The sequence below is a fragment of the Chiloscyllium plagiosum genome, chromosome 28 (genome assembly GCF_004010195.1).
Source record: "Chiloscyllium plagiosum isolate BGI_BamShark_2017 chromosome 28, ASM401019v2, whole genome shotgun sequence".
Lineage (NCBI taxonomy): Eukaryota > Metazoa > Chordata > Chondrichthyes > Orectolobiformes > Hemiscylliidae > Chiloscyllium > Chiloscyllium plagiosum.
This window is the reverse complement of record NC_057737.1, coordinates 33,015,973-33,041,148: the sequence shown is the minus strand read 5'-3', so window position 1 is coordinate 33,041,148 and position 25,176 is coordinate 33,015,973. Positions and strand designations below refer to the sequence as shown.

The 25,176-nt window shown below is 42.3% G+C and overlaps 1 protein-coding gene across 2 annotated transcripts in view; it reads right to left on the bottom strand.

Annotated features, from left to right (window-relative positions):
* The window catches only part of LOC122564098 (eosinophil peroxidase-like), a 49,887-nt gene that overhangs the window by 10,231 nt on the left and 14,480 nt on the right, over positions 1-25,176 (bottom strand). For both annotated transcript variants that reach the window (XM_043718659.1, XM_043718660.1), the window contains exons 4-10: positions 24,446-24,621; positions 23,159-23,291; positions 16,623-16,752; positions 15,911-16,117; positions 12,802-13,156; positions 5,735-5,895; positions 2,247-2,505 (exon numbers count right to left, since the gene is read on the bottom strand). In XM_043718659.1, coding sequence (XP_043574594.1) covers positions 2,247-2,505; positions 5,735-5,895; positions 12,802-13,156; positions 15,911-16,117; positions 16,623-16,752; positions 23,159-23,291; positions 24,446-24,621 — 1,421 coding nt within the window. The remainder of the gene's footprint in view (positions 1-2,246; positions 2,506-5,734; positions 5,896-12,801; positions 13,157-15,910; positions 16,118-16,622; positions 16,753-23,158; positions 23,292-24,445; positions 24,622-25,176) is intronic.

The window sequence follows — 25,176 nt, the reverse complement described above, 5'->3', positions numbered from 1 at the left end:
TGAATGATGCTGCACATTAAATATCTCCAACTGAGCAAAACAGGAATATCTGTGACAATGACTATTACCCAATAAAAGCACCATTGAAACTATACCCATAATGAGTTCTTTTACCCTTCAGGCTGAAGTCCCTAAACCAACACTGACACAAAAAAAAACAAAGAACTATGGATTCTGAAAATCAAAAAGAAAATCAAAAATTGCTGGAGAAACTCTCCAGGTCTAACAGCATCTGTGGAGTTAATCAGAGTTAATGTTCCTCAGAACTGATGACAGCTCAGAAAAGATTTTGTTTAGATTTGTTTAGATTTTGTTTAGATTACATTACAGTGTGGAAACAGGCCCTTCGGCCCAACAAGTCCACACCGACCCGCCGAAGCGTAACCCACCCATGCCCGTACATTTACCCCTTACCTAACACTACGGGCAATTTAGCATGGCTAATTCACCTGACCCTGCACATCTTTGGACTGTGGGAGGAAACCGGAGCACCCGGAGGAAACCCACGCAGACACGGGGAGAATGTGCAAACTCCACACAGTCAGTTGCCTGAGGCGGGAATTGAACCCGGGTCTCTGGCGCTGTGAGGCAGCAGTGCTAACCACCGTGCCACCGTGCCACCCATAAAAAAGGTTGGCATTTATGGTAAAGAAGGGGTAGGAGTTGGAGGGGGAAAGAATAAATGATAGGTGGAGTTGGAGCCCTGATAGAAACATAGTTGGACAGACAGAGGAATGGGTAAAGGTCGGCCTGGGAGAATCAAGAGCTGCTACTGTGGACTGTTAATGGCTGACAATGAGTTGTTTGTGGTAGCAATCCTTGTGATGAAAGGGCCTGGTATGTATGGGTTGGGTTAAGGAGATGGTGCTCAGACCCTAAAGTTATTGAATTTGATATGGAGTCCAGAGGCTGCAGAATCCCTAAGCGGAAAATTAGCCAGGGAACACGACGGTGTGTTGAAATGGAAAGTCCGAAAAAGCTCAGTCATTTTTGAGGATAGAACATAGGTGTTCTGCAAAGGAGTCGCTCAGTTTACACTTCGTTTCCCCAATGTAGAGGAGACGGCATTGTGAGCAGTGAATACAGCAGATTAGATTAAGTGAACCTCTTTCTCTGGTATATCAACAACATCATTGGTGCTGCTTCTCTCTTTCTCTTCCGGAATTTGAAAAATAAATCAATTTTGTTTCCAATTTCCTCCCTGCACTCACCTTCATCTGTGTCTTCCTCTCCCGACGTCCCCACCGATACCCTTCCACTGACACTCATTCGTTTGGCTGAACTGGTCCTCATCCTTAACAATTTCTCCTTCAAATCTTTCCACTTCCTCCAGACCAAAGGGGTAGCCATGGGCACCCATATGGGCCCCAGCTATGCCTGTCTCTTTGTTGGCTACGTAGAACAGTCCATCTTCCGTAGTTACACCGGCACTACCCCCCACCTCTTCCTCCGCTACATTGATGACTGCATCGGCGCCACCTCGTGCTCCCGTGAGGACATTGAACAGTTCATCAACTTCACCAACACATTCCACCATGACCTTAAATTCACCTGGACCATCTCTGACACCTCCCTCCCCTTCCTGGACCTCTCCATCTGCATCAATGACAACTGACTTGACACTGACATTTTTTACAAACCCACCGACTCCCACAGCTACCTGGATTACACCTCTTCCCACCCTACCTCCTGCAAAATGCTATCCTGTATCTTGATTCTAAATGAATCTTGCAAATTTTAACTTTAGGGTGGATCTTCTTTCTCTGCAGCTGTAACATTGTACTTCTCACACTGTTCTATTACCATTATTCACTTTGAATGGAATGATCTGCCTGCACTGCATGCAAAACAAAACCTTTCACTACAGTTAGGTACATGTGGCAATAATAAATCAAATCAAATTACAAAAATAGTTCAACTTATCAGTATCACATTGTTGGTGAGAGTTTGCTGCAGCATGCATACTGCCTGCTGTATTATCTACATCATAACAGTAATTAGACTTCAAAAAATACTTCCTTGCCTGGAACTAAACTCTATATAGGTTAAAATAACTTTTACAACTGGGACCAGAGGTAATTAAATATTAAGCTTGATATAATGTCTCACTCTCATTTACAGCTAGAACCTAGTTATAGTGTAATCATGAGACTATTTGCCCATTACTGCAGTGGAAAGCTGCTTTCAGTCTCACTGCAATCTCTTAGGATGAGATTGCTGCCATCATATTAAAGATTGTTACCTACCTTCCTTGATCAGTCTCCAGGGAGTGAAGAAAGCCTGGTGCAGGTCAAGGCTTTTGAATTGTGGGTGTTCCTGGTAGTTTTCATCAAGACGGAATAGCTTTGGGTTAATCATGAGATGTCCAAATCGGAAAGCTGCTGTGGAGACAACATTGGCAATACCAGGATCGATAGATTCATCATAGCCTTCATAAGATGAGAGATATTTCATTGTTGCCTCGTCTCCGATTACCAGGGGAGCAAAGTCTCTATAGGTTATTATCTGTAGAAAATGAAAAATAATCAGCTTGATGAAACCTAAAAATAATCACTTCAAAAGAGATGAGTAAGTGTTGGGCTTGAAAATGATTTTTTTTTTGCTGGATGTTATTGGTTACAGCTCTTGCACAGACAGAAGAATTAAGTTAGAGTAGAGTAGCTATGTTATTTGTCACTTCTACCGTCTACAAATGATACAGTTAAAAACTAGATAGTGTTCCTCCAGGATCGAGGGTGCTACATAGACAGCACAAATACAAAGGGCAGTATAAAGTCCTTAAGAAGTGCAAAACATGCAAGTTACAGTGTAATAGAAGAATAATAATTGATAGACATTGTTCTAGCAGCAATTTGAAGTCATGCAAGGAATTTCAGCTGGAAAAGAGTCCGATCATACTGTGTTAAGGAGCCTGATGGCTTGGAGGGGAGAAACTGTTGCACCGTGAGAAACCAAATGTTCCAGTACCTTCTGCCAGATGGCAGGAGGGAGAACAGGTTGAGTGAAGTGTGTGTGGGGTCTTCCACAATGCTCTTAGCCTTTTGGATGCAGCATGTGGTGTAATTGTCTGTAATGGAGGGGAGAGAGACCCTGATGGTCTTCTCGGCTGTCCTCACTATTGTTGTAGGGTTTTATGATCTGAGATGGTGCAACTCCCGAACCAGGCAGTGAATCAGCAGCTCAAGATACTCTCAATGAACCCTGTGTAGAATGTAGTGAGGATAGTGGGGGTGGGAGGTGGGCTTTCCTCAGTCTACACAGAAAGCTTCTGCCATTGTTGAGGTTTGGGAGTGACAGTGAGAGCAGATTGTCCTTTACCCTAAGACCTGGGTGTGTAGTGAGGCTTCAGGAAGTAACAATCAGGTATAGGAGCTGAAATTGTTAAGTTCAGCCTTTAACTGAACAAAGGCAGCCCACTGTCTGAACCCAGAACGCGGACAACTCTGTCTGACCCCAGAACATGGATAACACTGTCTGACTCCAGAACATGACAACTCTGTCTGACCCCAGAACATGGATAACACTGTCTGACTCCAGAACACGACAACTCTGTCTGACCCCAGAGCACAGACAATTCTGTCTGACCCCAGAACATAGATAACACTGTCTGACTCCAGAACATGACAACTCTGTCTGACTCCAGAACATGGATAACACTGTCTGACTCCAGAACACGACAACTCTGTCTGACTCCAGAACATGGATAACACTGTCTGACTCCAGAACATGACAACTCTGTCTGACCCCAGAACATGGATAACACTGTCTGACTCCAGAACACGTCAACTCTGTGTGACTCCAGAACATGGATAACACGGTCTGACTCCAGAACGTGACAACTCTGTCTCACCCCAGAACACAGACAATTCTGTCTGACCCCAGAGCATGGACAACTTTGACCACATCAGACAGACAATTCTGTCTGACCACAGCAGACAGACATCCTGCTGTCTGACTGCAGAACATGGATGACACTGTTTGACTCCAGAACATGACAACTCTGTCTGACCCCAGAACATGGATAACACTGTCTGACTCTAGAACACAACAACTCTGTCTGACCCCAGAGCACAGACAATTCTGTCTGACCCCAGAACATGGGCAACTCTACCTGACCCCAGAACACAGACAATTCTGTCTGACCCCAGAACACGGTCAACTCTGTCTGACCCCAGAACATGGACATCCTGCTGTCTGACCCGAGATCACGTTGCAGCAAAGTCAACGTGCATGCTGATTTTATATAGTCCTGTATTCCGCACTATCGGTCACATCCTGGTGATGAACTGTCCTGTGCCTGATATTTTAAATTTCTCACTCTTTGTAATACTACAGCCAATATGAGGGAAGGTGTTCATTTTCGAGCACTCACTGACCGAGCTGAATATGTTTCATAATGTGATGACATCCAAATCAACAAAATGGTCAACCTACCTGCTTCATTTGGTTAAATGTGAGTCAAGAATTCATTTCCGGGGGTTGGTCCAGAATATACCCATAACGAGAGCTGCCCTGAACCCACCTTGTACCTCTATGATGCCACCTTCAATGATATGCAACATTATCCAAACTTTTATCGAACACCAAAGTTGAGTCAATCAAAAACATTTCCAGGTCAGTATCCACTGAAAGAAAATTCTAGTATTGCCCATTATGCCCCCACCCTGACTCCTACCAAGCTCAAATATTTGGATAAAGATGTATAATTCTCTACTAGTCAAAAGAAGTTGATTTCATAGCAAAAGGCAGGAAAGAAGGGCATCATGGTTCCTATACTTTGCATTGGTGCAATATTGGAGATAGCCAATGAAGACAGGGTAATGTGAGTCAGCTCATTCTTTTGGAAAAGCATTGATTGAACATGCAACATCTTAGAACAAGACAGTGAATGCTACTGAACTGTGCAAAGTTGAACATGCCGGGAAACATCGCCAGTCTGATGGAAATATTGACTGTATTGTAAAAGTTGATAAAGAACTGCTCGAGGAAGTGGTGGAGGCTGGTACAATTACAGCATTTAAAAGGCGTCTGCATGGGAATATGAATAGGAAGGGTTTAGAGGGATATGGACCAAGTGCTGACAAATGGGACTAGATTAGTTTAGGATATTTGGTCAGCATAGACGAGTTGGACCGAAGGATCTGTTTCTGTGCTGTACATCTCTATGACTCTAAATCTATCGTGTCTGTTCCAATGGTGAGGGACCTGATATGTGTGTAGACAAAGTGAAAACATTGAGTGGGAATGGTCTAACACTACATTCTATACAAAAATGCTAACATTATATTAAAGCAAATTATCACCATTTTCTAAAAAATAGCAATAATCCTTCAAACAAAGCTGCAATTAATTGTTTCCACTTGCAATTTTGAGAAGCATTTACTGCTGGGTTTCTGTGAAGATATCCACAAACCACAGAGCAAATTGGAGCACACTGATATCATCCAAACTCCGAGCTTGTTTGGTTTTGTCTGGTGTTTTAAAATATTTGTAGTCCCTTTACAGAAGTTGATCCAGTGATTATGAAGGAATGGTAATGTATTTCCAAGTCAGGATGGCATATGACTTGCAGGGAAACTTGTACACGGTGGTATTCCCACAGATCGGCTGCTGTGGTGTCAGAGATTTCCCCCGAGATTTATTAAATTCAATCCCACAACTTGCTGTGATGGGATTTGGAATTTAGTCAGTGACTTGAATTACCGTGACGTTACCAGTGACATTTTCTCTGTACCTGCTGAAAAGCTCCCAGGATTTTTCTCGCTTCCTGATAGGTTGTTTCTCCGCTCCAGTGAGAGTTCAGCTTCTTCAACTCTCTCGCTAAACGATTGTGCTCCCGGAGAAATACGGTGTGCGTAGCTGTCAATGCCAGTTGTTCATTGGCACGTACATCCCCTGTGAACAGGATCAGTGTTGGGCTCGCCATTGTCTTGTTAATGAAGGAGACAGAGATATGGAGAAATACGTAACAGAACAGCCACCTGAGTATGGTGGCGCAGTAGAATCAGGAAATCCAAGGTATTCAGGAAGTATGAGAAAGAAGCTCAGAGAACATTATACACCCCATTTTAACAGCCAGGTACATAAATAAAGTATGAATTATGAGTAGGATTAGGGGAGCTTGCTTTTCTATTCCATATGACCATGGTTGATGTGGTTGTGGCTTAAAATGTATTTTCATGCCTACTCATTAAACCCAGTGAGCCCTTCATTCGTCAAGAATCTACATAAGTCTGGTTTTAAAGTATTTAATGATCCAGCCTTCTAAACTTGCGGGGGTGGGTGATGGTGAGAGAATTCTGAGGTCTTACAAACCTCTATGAGAAAAAGATCTCTTCATCTCTATCTGAAATGGGAGACCTAGTATTTTAAAATTGCAACATTAGTTCCAGCCTCCCTCACCAGGCAGCACACACTCAGGATCTTATATGTTCCAGGTGCAGAAACTTCTAAACTTCCTGCACTAATTTAATTCTGCCTCTTCTGTATTCCCAATTTTAATCATTCTGCCATGAATGGCCACTTGAACCAAGCAACAGCACTTTCCTTACATCCCACATACTCATTCCCACCTTTATTCCACTCCTTCAAACTTACCTCTTTGATTCAGCTCTTCATCATTTAACCCAACCTCTCCTTGTGGGTCATTACAACACTTTGTTGAAGCATCTTGGGGCATTTTGTTTTACTAAGAGGTATTGGAAAATTAAGTTCATTGTTAATGTCCTCATAATTTTATGTTTGGATTTTATAGGATAGACAGAATTCCACAAAAAATATTTTTTGCTGAAATGTCACTTTTGTGAATGCTCCAATGAGAACTCACTGTACAGAGATGATCAGTTAATTTTCTTATCAAATCTGACTGGTTCTAGCTTGTGCTGTTGATTTCTCTCCATTCTTCCCATGAAATCTGTAAAGGAGCCTGGAAATTCTGGGTAATCCAAGATGGAGGAAATGGAAAAAAGTTGTGGCCGTAAGAGCTGCTCCTTTTTTGAGGTAGTTTAGGTGTTGGAACTGATTTCCTTGAATTCTAGGAGCAGTAATTACTATTTTATATTGTTGCATTGCTTTGTAAAATTGGGAAAGAAAAATCAAAACAACAGCATTTTAAAAAGGAGGAAAACAGACAAAGGTAGTGACCACATGGGTAGTGATTCATACAGAAAAAGAAACCTCCTCTGCTGTCTGACCCAGCAGTAGCTGCTGCCTGCTTTCAAGTATGCCTGGACATCGGAGCTTGTTCTAAGAAAAATAAACAAACAGCAAAATACACAGCTGAACTTGGAGAAACCTGAATGTTGGAGCTCACTGCAGGACAGCAGCTAAATGGCTTTTCAAATCTTACTGGTTTTCTTTTGTAAATCTACAATAGTGAATAGAGTTTTTTAAAATCATATCTAGTTATTAAGATCTGTCTGTTGCTTAAACTTTAAAAATATGAAAACATAGGTCCTAAACTAGCATGATTTTAGTGCAGCGAAAACTGCACTATTTTCAAGGTCTTTAGATTGTTAAGGTGCAAAGATGGCCGTTAGCAGAGTGATGTGCTCTTCCTGTCAGATATGGGAGACAGCTTCCATGTTAATGATGATTATGAATCAGTTAGAGTGGCAGCTAGAGGCAATGGGGAATTTACAGGAGCTAGGGGATGGTTGGCAGTTGCAGGGAGGGAGTTAAACCGAAGATACAGTTAGATAAATGGGGGACCTCCAGAAAAGGTAGGAGAGGGAGGAAGATAGTGCAGGAGTCTCCTGGGGCCATCCCCATCTCAAACAAGTATGCTTATTTGGAAAATGTAGTGGGTGATGGACTCTCAGGGGAATGTAGTACTGGCAGCCAGGGTTCTGGTATGATTAGCTCTAATGTAATGAGGGATACGCTAGGTTAGAGGTGAACGATTGTGATAGGGACACAGACAGATGATTCTGTGGCTGACAGCAAGACATCAGAATGGTGTGTTGTCTCCTTGGTGTCCGGATCAAGGATATCTTGGAGAGGGGACAAAATATTCTCAAAGGGGATAGGGACCAGCAGAAGGTCATTGTACACATTGGAACCAATGACATCGGAAGAGATAAGGACGAGATTTTGAGGAGAGAATATAGGAAGTTAGGCAAGAATTTAAAAAGGAGCTCTCGAAGGAAGTGATGTCTGAATTACTTCCAGTGCTACGAGCTAGTGAGGGTAGGAATAGGAGGATAGAGCAGATGAATGTATGGCTGAAGAGCAGTGTATGGGAGAAGGATTCATATTTTTGATCATTGGAATCTCTTCTCAGGTTGAAGAGACCTGTATAAGAAAGGCAGATTGCACCTGAATTGGAAGGGGACTAATATACTGGCAGGGAGATTTGCTAGAGCTACTCAGGAGGATTTAAACTTGTAAGGTGGTGGGATAGAGTGGCACAGGGGGAGGAGGTTTGGTGGCAGGTTTGGTGGGTGAGACCCAGGGAGATAGTGAGGAAAGTGATCAGACTGAGACTGGCACAGTTGGGAAATGGAGCAAGTCAAACAGTTAGGGCAGGCAGGAATAAAATAGAGAATGAGGTAGGATTGATAAATTAAACCGCATTTATTTCAATGCAAGAAGCATAACAGGGAAGTCAGATGAACTCAGGGCATGGTTAGGAACATGGAACTGGGGTATGATAGCAATTACAGAGACATGGCTCAGTGAATGACAGGACTGGCAGCTTAATATTCCAGGATACAAATGCTGTAGGGAATATAGAAAAGGGGGCAAGAGAGGAGAGGGAATGGTGTTTTTGATAAGGGATAGAATTATGGCTGGACTTAGGGAGGATATTCTTGGGAATACATCCAGGGAAATTATTTGGGCGGAACTGAAAAATAAGAAAGTGATGATCACATTATTGGGATTATATTATAGACCCCCTAATAGTCAGAGGGAAATTGAAAAGCAAATTTGTAAGGAGAACTCAGTTATCTGTAAGAATAACAGCGTGGTTATGATAGGAGATTTTAACTTTCCAAACATTGGCTGGAACTGCCATAGTGTTAAGGGTTTAGATGGAGAGGAATTTGTTAAGTGCGTACAAGAAAATTTTCTGATTCAGTATGTGGATGTACCTACGAGAGAAGGTGTAAAACTTGACCTGCTCCTGGGAAATAAGGCAGGGCAGGTGACTGAGATGTCAGTGGGGGAGTATTTTGGGGCCAGCAACCATAATTCTGCTAGATTTATAACAGTAATGGAAAAGGATAGACTGAATCTAAAAGTTAAAGTTTTAAGCTGGAGGAAGTCCAGTTCTGACAGTATAAGGCAAGAACTTTCAAAAGTTGGTTGTGGGCAGATGTTCACAGGTAAAGGGATGGCTGGAAAATGGGAAGCCTTCAAAAATGAGATAACAAGAGTCCAGAGACAGCATGTTTCTGTTAGGGTGAAAGGGAAGGCTGATAGGTATAGAGAATGCTGGATGACTAAAGAAATTGGGGTTTTGGTCAAGAATAAGCAGGAAGCATATGTCAGGCCTAGACAGCAGGGATCGAGTGAATCCTTAGAAGAGTATAAAGGCAGTAGTATACTTAAGAGGGAAATCAGGAGGGCAAAAAGGGGACATGAGATAGCTTTGGCAAATAGGGTTAAGTAGAATCCAGAAGAATTGTACAAATACATTAAGGACAAAAGGATACCTAGGGAGAGAATAGGGCTCTTAAAGATCAAAAAGGCAGCCTATGTATGGAACCGCAGGAGATGGGGGAGATACAAAATGAGTATTTTGCATCAATGTTTACTATGGAGAAGGATATATAAGATATAGAACTTGAGGAAATAAATAGCGACATTCTGAAAAAATGTCCTTACAGAGGAGAAGGTGCTGGATATCTTAAAACATATAAAAGTGGATAAATCCCCAGGACCTGATCAGGTGTACCCTAGAACTCTGTGAGAAGCCAGGGAAGTGATTGCTGGGCCCCTTTGTGAGATATTTGTGCCATCGATAGCCACAACAAGGTGGCAGAAGACTGGAGGTTGGTTAATGTGGTGCCATTATTTAGGAAAGGTGGTAAGGAATCCTGACGGATAGGATGTACATGTATTTGGAAAGGCAAGGACTGATTAAGGACATTCAACATGGCGTTGTGCGTGGGAAATCGTGTCTCACAAACTTGATTGAGTTTCTTGAAGAAGTAACAGGGAGGATTGATGAAGGCAGAGCAGTGGACGTGATATATATATATATGGACTTCATTAAGGTGTTCGACAAGATTGCTCTTGGTAGACTGGTGAGCAAGGTTAGATCACACGGAATACAGGGAGAAATGGCTACTTCGATACAGAACTGGCTCAAAGTTAGAAGACAGATGAGGTGGTGGAGGGTTGCTTTTCAGACTGGATGCCTGTGGCCAGAGGTGTGTGACAAGGATCGGTGCTGGGCTCTCTGATTTTCATCATTTAAATCAATGATTTGGTGTGAATATAGGTGGAATGATTAGTAAGCTTGCAAATGATACCAAAATTGGACGTGTAGTGAAGTCCATTTGCCTCAGATTCCAACGGGGTCTTGATCAGATAGGCCAATGGGCCGAGGAGTGGCCCATAGAGATAGAGTTTAATTTAGATAAATGTTAGGTGCTGCATTTTAGAAAGGCAAATCAGAGCAGGACATATACACTTAATGGTAGGGCCCCAGGGAACGTTGCTGAAAATGTGTTGCTGGAAAACACATCCTTCCAGCAACACATTTTCAGCTCTGATCTCCAGCATCTGCAGTCCTCACTTTCTCCCCAGGGAACGTTGTGAAACAAAGAGACCTTGGACCTCACAGTTCCTTGAAAGTGGAGTTGCAGGTAGATAAGATAGTGAAGAAGGTCTTTTGTATGCTTGCCTTTATTGGTCAGTACATTGAATACAGGAGTTGGGAGGTCATGTTGCAGCTGTACAGGACGTTGGTTAGGCTACTATTGGAAAACTGCATGCCATTCTGGTTTCCCTGCTATGGGAAGAATGTTGTAAAACATGAAAGGATTCAGAAAAGATTTACAAGGATGTTGCCAGGGTGGGAGGGTTTGAGCTATAGGGAGGGGTTGAATAGGCTGGGGCTGTTTTTCCTGGAGCGTCGGAAGCTGAGGCTATAGACCTTATAGAGATCTAGAAAATCATGAGAGGCATGCACAGATAAACAAGGTAAATAAACAAGGTTTTTTTCTCAGGATGGGGAAGTTCAGAACTAGAAGGCATTGGTTTAAGGTGAGAGGGTAAAGATTTAAAATGGACCTAAAGGGCAACTTTTTCATGGAGTGGGTGGTGAGTGGGTGTAAGCTGCAGAGGAAGTGATGGAGACTGGCACAATTACAACATTTAAAAGGCATTGGATGGGTACACGAATAGGAAGGGTTTAGAGGGATATAGACCAAATGCTGGCAAATGGGACTAGATTAGTTTAGGATATTTGGTCAGCGTGGATGACTTGGACCAATGTGTCTATTTCTATGCTGTACATCTCTACGACTCTATGAGGCTCCCGAGAAGCAGCAGTGACTGATTAGATTAGATTCCCTACAAGTCCTTTGGCCCAACAAGTCCACACCGACCCTCTGAAGAGTAACCCACCCAGTCCCATTTCCCTCTGACTAATGCACCTCACAGTATGGGCATTTTAGCATGGCCAATTCACCCCTGACCTGCGCATCTTTGGACTGTGGGAGGAAACGAGAGCACTTGAGGAAACCCACACAGACACGGGGTGAACGTGCAAACTCCACACAGACAGTCGCCCAAGGTTGGAATTGAACCTGGGACCCTGGTGCTGTGAGACAGCAGTGCTAACCACTGAGCAGGCAAAGTCTTTTCCCTGGAGTTGGGGAGTCCCAGCGTGGACGACTTGGACCAATGTGTCTATTTCTATGCTGTACATTTCTACGACTCTATGAGGCTCCCGAGAAGCAGCAGTGACTGATTAGATTAGATTCCCTACAAGTCCTTCGGCCCAACAAGTCCACACCGACCCTCTGAAGAGTAACCCACCCAGTCCCATTTCCCTCTGACTAATGCACCTCACAGTATGGGCATTTTAGCATGGCCAATTCACCACTGACCTGCGCATCTTTGGACTGTGGGAGGAAACAAGAGCACTTGAGGAAACCCACACAGACATGGGGAGAACGTGCAAACTCCACACAGACAGTCGCCCAAGGTTGGAATTGAACCTGGGACCCTGGTGCTGTGAGACAGCAGTGCTAACCACTGAGCAGGCAAAGTCTTTTCCCTGGAGTTGGGGAGTCCAGAACTATAGGGCATAGGTTTAGGGTGAGAGGGGAAAGATATAAAAGGGACCTAAGGGGCAACTTTTTCACACAGAGAATGGTACGTGTATGGAATGAGCTGCCAGAGGAAGTGGTGGAAGCTGGTACAATTGCAACATTTAAGAGGCATTTGGCTGGGTATATGAATAAGAAGGGTTTGGAGGGATATGGGCCGGGTGCTGGCAAGTGGGACTAGATTGGATTGGGATATCTGGTCGGCATGGATGGGTTGGACCGAAGGGTCTGTTTCCATGCTGTACATCTCTATGACTGCTGAGTTCTGCCAAAACCACTGTCAAATTTGTGGGAAAGTAGCCTCAAAATGGTTGCCTGTTTTTCTACATTGATCAAGATAGTGGCTGGCACTATCAGTTCAGAATTTGCAGACATCCACCAAGTTGTAAGCTTAGTGCCCCTTTTAAACCTATGATGTTTTAGGCCAATATCTGTCAGGGCAAACCTGTGTAAGTGAAAGGAATATCCCCTATGAAGGTGGCACGGGACCAGATTTCTTAATCCAGCTGTTACTCACCAGCTATAAAACACGGAGTTGAATTTTCATTGGTGAAACAACTTTCCCCCATACTTCCACAAAGGTTGCTTGAAATGGTGTTAAATGGTAAATATTCTCGCCCATTGTCAGAATATTCCGTGTTGACAGCCATCAAGCCAAGTTCATTAGTGAGGTTTCTGAGTTTGTTGGCCACACAGTCCGTGCTGCCATAGACCTCATTCACATCAATGAAAGCAGTAAGTACGTTCATCTGCTGCCGAGTGTTGACATCACCAAACAATGAGCCCAGCTCACCGCTGCCACACGCAGGAGCTGACCGGATGAATGGCAAGCATATACTCTGGTTCTTGATTCTTGTGTCACCTCGAGGGATCTGTCAGGAAAGGTGCAGAACACTTTCAACAACAGTTCAGTCACAAACTGTTTTACAAACACTAATAAGAAGAGTAGAAAGAAAATTGGGGCTGAGCAAATTAGTGACATTTCAGTTGATTAGAAAGTCAACTGCTCGAGGATGGGTACACAGTGCCAAGGTAAACAGAAAAACCTCCGTAGGATTTGGATTTTTTAAAGATTATTTGCTCACGGGATGTGGACATCACCAACTATGCAGCATTTATTACTCTCATTGTATTTGAGCTGAATGGTTTTTTAGGCTCATTTCAGAAGGCAGCCACGAATCAACTCTAAGTTACACACAGAACAGAGAAAACCAGGCAAGGATGGCAGATTTCCTTCTCTACAGGACTTTAGTGAAGGAGATGGGCTTTACAGCAATCAGTAATAGTTACATGGTCAACATCTGGCAGGCTTTTAATTCCACATTTAATTCACCAACTTTAATTTGAATCAATGACCTCATTGCTGCTTGGGCCATGGTCTTCTTTAATTAGAGAGATAAAACGTAAACTGAGAGATTGTTTCACAGAAAACCTATGATCTATCTGCAAAAAAACCCCTGAGCTTCCAGTTGCCTGACATTTCAGCAAGTCACTGTGATCCCTGACCGATATCTCGGTCTCAGGCTTGCTGCAGTGCGCCAGTCAAGCTCAGTGCAAGCTGGAAGAACAGCACCTCATTTTCCGCTTGGGGACCTTGCAATCTTCAGAACCCAATATCAAGTTCAATAATTTCAGAACCTGTACAACTTCCTCAATGTCCTTTACTCACCTGAACACCCCCAGGCCCTGTCTCTCTCACTCTTTGAGCTCTGTCTCCACCTATTTACTTATTCCTTTCCCCAAACTTCCACTGCCTGTCTTCAGCATATATACCATATTTCCCTAGCCACTAGTATTTCTCACAAAAATTCACTGGACCCATAATGTTGGTTCTGTTTTCTCTGTATCGATGCTGCCAGACCTGCTAAATTTCTCCAGTGATTTCTGTTTTTGTTTCTGATTTCCAGCATTTGTAGTCCTTTGTTTTATTATCTCCACAGATTAGCAAGGGTTTCTGGTTGACAAGTCCACTGATAATACCTGTGCATCACACCCACTCTATTATTACTGCTATGCCACTGTCTCTTACTACAAGCTGAGGCCTCCTGTCAGTGAAAGCTAAAAAAGTCAGTGTGTATTGCCCATGTCCGAAACAGACAGTGATCCCCTGCATTTACAAAGAAGAGTCTCCAGTGCTCTTTTGAGAATCCCACTACAGAATTGTTAACCATGAGGCAACTGGATCCCCCACAGCTCTCAGAAACCAGGTCTACTTGGAGCTTATCTGGCTGTTAAACTACAAATATCCAAATATGGAACATAGAGGTGCTCCTCTTGACAGCATGTTCGAAAATCACTGTTTTTTGGAGTACCCAGAATTTTGGAGTACACAGAATATGGGATGCTAGAGTAATTCTGGTGACACTACTAAGACCTGCCTAATGCTCTGCAATACTTGAATGTTACTCAATGTTACGGAATTGGTGTAGCCCTCAAGGTTGTGTCTTGTGAAAGTGCTGGCAGACACAGACCTTATGGTTGACCACAGCTGGTCAATAAATATGCAGACAATGTCTCTCTTATTCAAAGTATTAAAGAACAAGATGGACCTTGTTTTTAGGGGTATTTGTACGTCTTGTCAACAAATTGCAATTGAGGTGCTTTGACTGACGTGCTGAAATGAAAGTTCGTTGGAAACACTGTGGTGAGTTACTGGAAGATTATGGAGTGTTTTGCTGGTCACAGGCAGAAAATAACATTCCTTTCACAGATAAGGGGGCAGTATTTGCAGTGCTACAGATTCTACAATATAAATCATATATGAAGAGGAGGAGTGGGTAAATTAATGTGAATGGAAGAGTGTTCTTTCGAAATCCCTACCTCCAAAGTGCCTCCTATGAGTATCAATCCTGCACTGATAATGAGCAGAGTCTCAGGAGGATTTTATATGAATCAACAACATGGCCTGGAGTTTTAAATCAGGCGAGGATGGCGCACCCAATGATTGTGAAGATGACTGTAGCCTTTGTATTCTACTCAGAGAGACCCCACCATATGCTGTATGTAGTTTGCTGCAGTTTGCTTTTCCTGGAAGAACTGGGCAGAGGACAAGAGTACACATATCAGGGGGAGATGTGGCTGAAGGTGGAACTTCCGTGATGAAAGAGTACCAGTCTTTCCCAGGATAGGGGATTTCCAAAGTCATCAGCCATACTGTGAGTCTGCAGGTGCTAGTCCCACCACAGCAGCATGAGCTACCACTCTGTGTCAATGTATATTTTTACATGAAACATTTCATGCGTAAGGGACCAGTACAATGTTCTAGGAGTGTACAGAAGCTGGTTGTCATCATACTACACCGAGGTGCTTTGAATGCTGACTATTTTGTTTTCAATGGCTTAGGCAGCAAAATGATTGTGACCCAATGCGAATAAATGGAAATTAATGAATTTCTAGCTCCTGATTCTTTACACCAAAACTCTGACACCGAAACCAAGACCAATACCAACATCAACACTAAGGCCAAGACAACAACCAATTCGGTTTTTTTGAATTTCCTGCTTATGGGAATATTTTGTCTAACAGGACTTGAATAGATTGTTAATATAAGATTTCTTTAATTCCATGTGGACAAAATACAAAAACTCAAAACGCTATTTCAGAATGAAGTTGAACAGAGCTCTCACCTGTATTGGGAAACAGGGATTTCTTTGAAAGCAGGTTCTTTCACAGTCAATGCCATCATTGAAGGTCTGGATGCTGCCAGAATGGGGGCTTAAGCTCATATCGTGATCAATCCATTGACCCCACTGCATTAACATGTGAGAGATTTCTGTATCCATGACTACGGCTTCATTGGGTGTTCTCAGGATTGTATTTGACACTTTGCGAACCTGGATGAGAAATAGAAAATTTTCATGACAAGAAAACAATGCAAAGGTTAATCTATCATCACACCATTTTCAAGGCACCCTGATCTGCTCTTTGAGCTGTGTTAGTACATATGGGGACACTAATGAAGGCTGACACCGCATCAGAGCAGCTCCAGAGGTATCCAAAAGGAGATGGAAATGTTCTTTAGACTGTCTCACAAAGGAGACCATTTCACACATCAGTCTGCAGTGTGGTCTTTCCAAATGTTGCTCTCTGTTTTGTTCTGTGCCTGTACTCTTAGGAATTGGGTTCATTCAATGTAGGGATAAGTCATAAAAGAATGTTAAAGGATGGAAAGAGAGAAATGAGCTTCACCCCATCTGACTGGATTGGATTTATTGCTAAGTGAAAGGACACTGTACTAACACACCCACTGCCTGCTCCCAGTAAGATGGGGTTCTGTACAGTTGGCAGTAGATTTTTCAGCGAATCAGATTTATTTCTGCCTCACGTGGGAATAGTTACCAGTGGCAGAGGGAATCTTAATATTCGCTTGTTTGGAGTCCAGCCCAGTGGAAGTGAAAATCCATCCTCATAGAGAGGTGGGAGCCATCGGGTGAGTGCAGTGTGGGATGATCCCAGGCGAGGCTTCATTCTGAAAATCAAACAAAAAATGTTCATTTCTATATTTTTATGAGTGTAAGAGCTGTTGGAAGAGTTTTCCTAGACATCTGGGCAGAATTAATATCTCGCAAATGCTTACGTTTTATGCTAAGTTAAGAGTTGGTGATATTAAAAATAATTTTTTGGCTCGCAGGTAGAAACCAAGCTCAGTAAAAACAACTTTAGTGATGGAGAAAAAGTTAGAATTCCATCTGAGATCAAAGGAGGGATTGAAGTGAAGAACATCAATACCTGAAGGAGGACAAAAGATAAAAAATGGGTAATGTTTGATTTGATTTATTATTGTCACATACTGAGATATAGTGAAAAGTATTGTTTTGCATGCTAACCAACAAAATCACACCTGAGAAGGTACACCTAGGTAACAGTACAGAATGCAGAATATAGTGTTACAGCTATAGAGAAGGTACAGAGAAAGATCAACCCTAATATATGAGGGGTCCATTTACAAGATACAACTGCAACATTTAAGAGGCATTTGGATGGGTATATGAATAGGAAGTGTTTGGAGGGATATGGGCCGGGTGCTGGCAGGTGGGACTAGATTGGGTTTGGATATCTGGTCGGCATGGACAGGTTGGACCGAAGGGTCTGATTCCATGCTGTACATCTCTGTGGCTCTGATAACATTGGGGAATGTTCCTAAATCTGTTGGCATGTATTTTCAAACTTTTGTATCTTCTGCCCAACAGAAGAGGGTGGAAGTGATTATAACCAGGCTGGAAGGGATCTTTGATAATGTTGGCTGCTTTGCCAAGGCAGCGGGAAATTATCCTTGTAAGAAGCAAAAAGTCTTTTGAGTATGAATTCCACAAGGGAATGGCCAGGGACGGAGAGGGCAGGTGTGTATACAAATGTGTTAAGCGTGATACCTTCCTTGGATTGCTGAAATTGACCCTTGAAAGTTTTTAGGATACTGGGGAGGTATGTCACTTCTGCACCATTTCTCTTAACTCCTCTACTGTAAATGACCAAACTGTTTCTCCAACAGCCAGTACTGGACAAGCATGAAGTCCCTTCGATTAAAATTGGGAAAACCGAAGTCATTGTCTTCAGACCTGTGAGAGATTCTGTTCCCTTACTAACACCTTAATCCTTCTCCATGCAACTGTCTTAAGTTGAAACACACTTATGTTTTGTTGCTAACTTTGCCCCTGGGATGTAAATTTATCTGCCTATGCTCCTGCTTCAGTTTATCTGTTGCGGAAGCCTTCATCCATGCTTTGCTACCTCTAGTATTAACTATTCCATCATACACCTGGTTAACCTCATACATTATACTCTGGGTAATCTTGAATCCATCCAAAACTCTGCTGCCCATGGTCTCACCCATAACAAGGCCACTTCACACATTTCCTTCATACCTGCTGAGCTCTAAATTGACTCCTTGTTAAGCAATACTTTGAATTTAAAATTCTGCCCCGGATTTTTCAATTCCTCCATGACCTCTTCCTTTGAGTAATCTCCTCCATCAATCCTCTAAGATATCTGTGCTCATCTAATTATTCTTGGTTTTAATTGCTCTGTCATTAATGGCTGAGCTTTATACTGCTGAAGTGATAAGCTCTGGAATATTGTCCAAGATTAATTCTTCATCTCAGTCTTTCTTCCATAACTGACTGTTTAAAACCCAACATTGATGTGGTTTATTGGGTAACTACCAATATGATTTGGTCTGATGTCCCTGACATGTTAGCCAAGTATATACCTCAAGAACTGGATTCTTGTTAAGTATCTTGAATTACACACAGTATGGGTTCTGAGGTTACTAATGATGTGGATAAATGTTACAGTAACCGCAGTCAGACTCTTATTATTACTAAACCTTTATGCAAAATATAACATGGTCAACTACACAATTCTCTTCCAATTCCTCTCTCATTTGTCCAGTTTGGTGGGATGTCCGCAAATTGGTTCCTGAATCTGAAAATTGTTTCCATTTGAATCCTCTATCATTATCTCTGCAATCCCAACAAACAAATTGTTCAGCTCCCCTCCCAGCATAACAATGTTACACATTGGTAAGATCATCCACAGACATAGAATCAGCTTCCAGCTGCTTGCTGAAGACAGTTAGCTCTGCTTCTTAAAATATTTCATGGAATACATACATCGATATGAATTTACCAAATTAGGACTAGCAGGAAACCATTAAGCCTTTCAAGCCACCTCCGTCATCCAATAAAGGTCATGGCTGATCTGTTTCTGTTCTGAATTCCACATTCTCATCTACCCCTGATAGCTTGTGTTTTCCTTGCCTACCAAAGGTCTATCTGTATCCTCCTTAAAAGTATTCAATAACCCCAGCTCTGTCACTTTCTGAGGCAGAGAGTTCCAAAGTCACACAATCCTCAGAGAAAACAAATAATCCTCTCATTTCTGTCCCACCTCTAATTTTAAAAGTGTTCTAGACTCAGTCATAAGAGTAAATATCCAATCACCATCATCTTGTCAAGACTGTTCAGAATCTGAACATCTTCAATCAATCTCAACTCCAACAAAAACAAACCCCGCTTGTTCACTCTTTCTTCATCAGGCAATCTGCTCATTCCAGGTATCAATCTAGTAAACCTCCTCTGAGCAATCTTAAATTCATTTGTGGTTGTGTATAATGGAAGAATAATGTCCTTCCTTTTACATTCGGTTCCTCTTGTATAAAAGGATTGCATTCCCCTAGCCTTCTCAATCACTTGCTGCATTTACATTCTAGCTTGTTATGACTCCTGGAATAGAGCATCTAAATCTTTCTGCACTTCAGAATTCTGTAGTGGTTCTTTGTTGAAGTAAGCCTTTTTAAAAAAGTTTACTGCCAATGTAAACACTTTTACATTTTCTCACATTATACATCATCTGTCAGATTTTTGCCCACTCACTTAGTCTATTCATTTGATATGCATCACTTTTATACTTTCTCACCTATCTTAATGTCACTCACACATTTTAAGGGCCCAGCAGACCTCTGTGGAACACCACTATCATATCCAACCTATCTAAATATGACCCATTATGTACAGTGTCTGTTTTTGCCAGCCAACCAACCTTCTCTCCATGCTAATGTGTTGCAGCCTGCATCATGAGCTCCTACTTTGAATAGTATCTTTTTATGTTGAACCTTGTCAAAAGACTTTTGCAAATCCGAGTACTGTGCATCAACAAGCTCCCCTTTATCCTTCAAAGAACACCAATAAAATTGGTTAAACGCCATTTTTCTTTCACAAAAACACAACTCTTCCAAGTATCTTGAGTTTTTTCAACTGTTCAGCTTCAATCTTCTTAATAATCAAATTAAATAGCTTCCAAAAATATAAAAATTAACTGGCATATATTTTTTCCAGTTTCATCCTTTGTCCCTTCTAGAGTGGACGGCTTATTGCTACTTTCCAATCTGATGGAACCTTTGCAAAATCTAATGAAGTTTTGAAAATTAACAACAATATACCTACTGCCATTTAGTCACCTCTTTTAAGACCTTAGAATGAAGTCCATCAGGACCCAGAGACTTATTAACTTATAGCTCTATCAATTTGTTCAATACCACTTCCCTAGTGGTTACTGCTTCATCAAGTGCCACTTTTCCTTCAATCTGTTTCTTGATATGAATGAGATGCTCTTTTTATCCTCTACAGAAGCAACAAATGTAATCACTACATCCATTATTTCTTTTCTATCTAATATTAACTCCCCATTCTCACCCTCCAGAGACCTAACATTCACTTTACTTACTCCTCTCTTTTTCAGATACCTGTAGAAACTCTGGCTATTTGTTTTCACATTTCTAGCTAGTTTCCTCTCATGCACCAATTTATTTGTCCTGATTAAATTTTTAGTCATTCCCTGTTGTTTTTGGAATTGTCATGAGCCATTTAAGGGTGGCTCAGTGGTTAGCACTCCTGCCTCACAGGTTCAAATCCAGCCTCAGGTGATTGTCTGTGTGGAGTTTGCACATTCTCCCCGTGTCTATGTGGGTTTCCTCCAGGTGCTCCGCTTTCCTCCCGCAATCCGAAGATGTGCAGGTTAGGTGAATTGGCCATGCTAAATTGCCCAGAGTGTTAGGTGCATTAGGTGCATTAGTCAGGGGAAATATGGGGTCTTGGAGTCGGTCTGGGTGGGTTGCCCCTCAAAGGATTGGTGTGGACTTGTTGGACTGAAGGGCCTGTTTCCATACTGTAGGTAATCTAATTTAATTTAACCTGCTACTTATCTTTGCAGAATGATTACTTTTTCCTTAAGTGTGACGCTTTCCCTAACTTCTTTAGATAACCACAGACGTTGAGTTTATTTCTTGGTATTTTTCTCCATTGTAGTGATGCACCTACTTTGAAATATCTCACTAAATGTCTGCCACTGCTTCTTTATTGATCTATCCCCTACCCTAATATCCTTGTTCACTTCAGTTGGCTCAGCTTTCAGGCCCACCTTGTTACTCTTATTTAAATACTTGTCTCCGATGTTTAACAGTCTGATGACTACAGTTGAATTAGGCAGCAAGACCTTTCAGAGATTTCAAAGGATTTTCTTGTAGATCTATAGTTTAGCACAAAAACCAGTTTCCACCTCTCTCTTCTGGACCTTTCCCTGATTAAAGGCCTTCTCCACTGGGGAAGGAGAAAGCTCCTTTTTCAGAAAATAAATCACCACTAAATCACCCACGTCACTAGTTAAAATCACAAATTACAAGCACTACTCAATAGGGCCAGAGTAAAAGAAGAAAACAGGTTCTTTTTTCTTGTTCTTTGTTCTTATATCCAGCAATGCCTTTATGCATGAAAGAATGTCTTTTTTTCCTCATCACTAATCGCTCATGTTTCTGAATCATTTGATTTCAGAAAGGAAGGAAGAGAATATACCCACATCTGCGTCAATGGAGCTGAGGTTGAGAGGGCGGAGAGCGTCCTCGGACAGATGATAGTTGACAACCTGTCCTGGACTTCCCACATAGATGCCAGAGTCAAGCCTCTGCTTCCTCAGGTGGCTCAGGAAATTTGGCATGACCATAAGGACCCTCACCAACTTCTCCAGATGCACCACAGAAAGCATACTGTCCAGGTACATCATGGCCTGGTATGGCAACTGCTCTGCCCAGGACCATAAGAAACTACAGCCCAGACCATCATAGGAGCCAATCTTCCATTCTTGGATTCAATTTACATGGCTCGTTGCCATGGAAATGCTACCAAAATCATCAAGTCTCATTGCACCCTGGCAGTGCTCTTCAACAACCTCTTCTGTCAAGCAGAAAATAGAGAAGCTTGAGCACACGGACCAGCAGGTTAGGAACAGCTTCTTCCCTGCCATTATTAGACTGTTGAATGGACTGTCTATTTGGAAGAAGTGCACTGGAAATAATACTCAGTGCTTATGATAAAGGTACCACAATAAACATCAGTGCTTATATATAAACTGGAGAAATCAGATTGGTAATTGTATCTCAATGGGGAATTCATAGAATGCTTTCAAGTTGCTTACAGCTACATTGTGTCAAGATTAGTTAATGACATTTTAGTAAGGGTTCCTCTCAATAGCAGTGATGATAATACGATTGAATTTTACATCGGTTTGGAGAGGAGAATAATGGGGCTAATGTCAGTGTTAGAAATGCAGGTCTTTTTAACGATAAAGCAGAATAATTCCAAGGTTGATTGAAATCATGGTGATGCTCATTAGACTTTATATGTAAGCCTTCCTAACTTCAAAGAATGCTGATCTTGTTAATGTTGAGCTTGCCTAGCACACCTGCTGTGTGACGTAACCAATATGTCTCTGTCTAAGCTTTCTTTCACCCCATGAGCTATATGTCTTTGCTTACTCTGATCTGCTTGTATTGCTCATAAACAAAGTTTTTCACTGTACTTAGGTACACATGACAATAAATCAAATTAAATCAAATGAAAGACCACATGAACATGACAAACAGGAGCAGGAGTAAGCCATTCAACATTTCATGATCTGCTCTGCCATTTGTTTGGGTTATAGATGGTCTGATGCTGGACTCAACTCCAGTTTTTTTGCTTGCTGCCCAACAATCCTCGATTCTCTAATCAATTAAAAATCTGCCAAATTTGGTGCTGCAAATATTCAATGACTCAGCCTCCTGGGTACTGATTCCAAAGATCATGACACTTTGAGAAATGAAATTTCTCCTCATTTCCATCTCAGACTGGATTATACAGTGCAATTGGGACCCCTTGCCTCCAAATCCCCACTCCCCTGCCTGGCAAGTGAATGGAGATGCTCAAGTTCATCTAACGTTCCAATTGGCCAATATCAAAGCAAGGTATCCTCTGTCCTGAGAGATTGCTTGAGAATGAGGATATTTGTTAAGCAGTTATTTGCTGAAAGTAGAGTAGACAATAGTCACCTGCAGCATCAGTTCCTACCTGTTGTTGCACACAGAGGTGAAGGTCCTGTATTGGTCTGAGAAACAGTTGTATTTACATATTGGGGGCTGACGTATGGCTAGACAGCCTGTGATACTTGCAATGGTGTCTAAGTCATTCGGTGTTAACAAATCTGCAGGAAACACACACTTATTAGCAGTTCTGAACTCTGAGAAATTCACTCAAAATTCATTGGTTAAACAACAATTGAATTTCTTGTCATGGAAGGACCAATGACAGATGCAATCAGAAATTTCCTGAGACCCTCAGCCCTCCAATGATTCTTTGAAGTATTTGTGTTCCTCTAATTCCATCATCAGTTAGAATTGCTTCACTATTGGTGACTGTTTCCTAGCTCCTAACTGCTAGAAATCCCTCTCTACATGTGTTCATGTTCTAGCCCATTTCTGTAATTAAATACACCTTAAAATCTACCTCTGTTATGAAGATTTTGGATATCTAACCTTATACATCTTTCTTTGCTTGTTTCATCATGCTTCTGTGAAGATATTTGCCAATTCATTGCATCCAAAGTGTAATGTTGTTGATTGTATTAGTGAAGTAACCAGAGATACAGGGAATAGAAGACCAGCCATGATCTCTGAATGGCACAGTAGGCCACAAGGGCTGAATGGCCTCTTGCTGCTCCTATCTAATACACTCTATTCTAGTGTCACAGTGCAGATGTTCACAACATTCCATGTTCTGTCTGTTGCTTTGTGCCACTGTGTGGTTTGCTGTTTGCACCACTGAGGGTTTGATCTCTGATCCACATAACTATGTATGAGAGACTTTCCCCAGCTCCCAAACAGGCTGCTTCCGGAGATGTTTATGAGAGGACAGCCTCTCACATTGGTCAACACTTAGAGCTGATACCCAGGAAATCCACCCTGATCCTGCTCTTGCTGAAAGGATGGGACAGACTGACTGCAGAGCATTAGGGCAGGTATCTGACACAAGAAGTAAGTCTTGAACTGAGCATTCCGGTAAAATGCAGGGTAAGCTGCTGAAGATCAGACAGGATATTGCCTCTCAGTTTACTGAATTCAATCACCAGCGCTGTTCCGCCCTGGCTCACACTCACCCTGACCTCTGCCTGCATCATCCTCCTGCAAACCTGGCTTTTCTGAATCATCCGACATGGCTCAATTTGTTATGGATTTGTAAAATCACAGGGATTTCTAAAACCAAGCCATCATTCACTGGGAACGTTAGAAGGAGGAGACTGGGCCAATGGAAGCCCATCTGTATCTGCTCCAGGTCCCAGTCCCTTGTTCTCTAACTGACCTGTTACATTCAGTGAGCGTTTGTGGACTCGATAGACATGCTGCTGAATGAGGCGCAGTGTGTTTTCCATGTACTCTGCTGACCGCACTGCAACCCTGGTTTCTGCCAATGGGTGTTTGAAGAAACGCAGGAGGTCAGAAGGCTTCAAGGATCTTTTGCTTAGCTGCTGTTTTTGGCTGGAAAATAATAGACACAGATCAGACAGAGATAATGAGGAATTCAGATCCTGACTCAGACTATAGCTATCACATGTTACAACGAACAAGCTCAGTGATGAATGATAAACAATGAATGATTTTATTGGCACGTATTTTACAGCAGGAATTACAATAAAATACAGTGAAAAGCTATTCCAATATAGCACCATTTTGATAGTTAAAGTAAAAAGAGAAAAATGAAAAGATATAGAATAAAGAGACATCCATCACTCTCTCCATGCTGGTCTCACTCTCCCCTCCCACACTGGGCTCACTCTCCTCCCACACTGGGCTCACTCTCCCCTCCCACACTGGGCTCACTCCCCTCCCACACTAGGCTCACTATCCCCTCCCACACTGCGCTCACTCCCCTCCCACACTGGGCTCACTTCCCTCCCACACTAGGCTCACTATCCCCTCCCACACTGGGCTCACTCCCCTCCCACACTGGGCTCACTCTCCCCTCCCACACTAGGCTCACTCCCCTTCCACACTGGGCTCACTCCCCTCCCACACTGGGCTCACTCTCCCCTC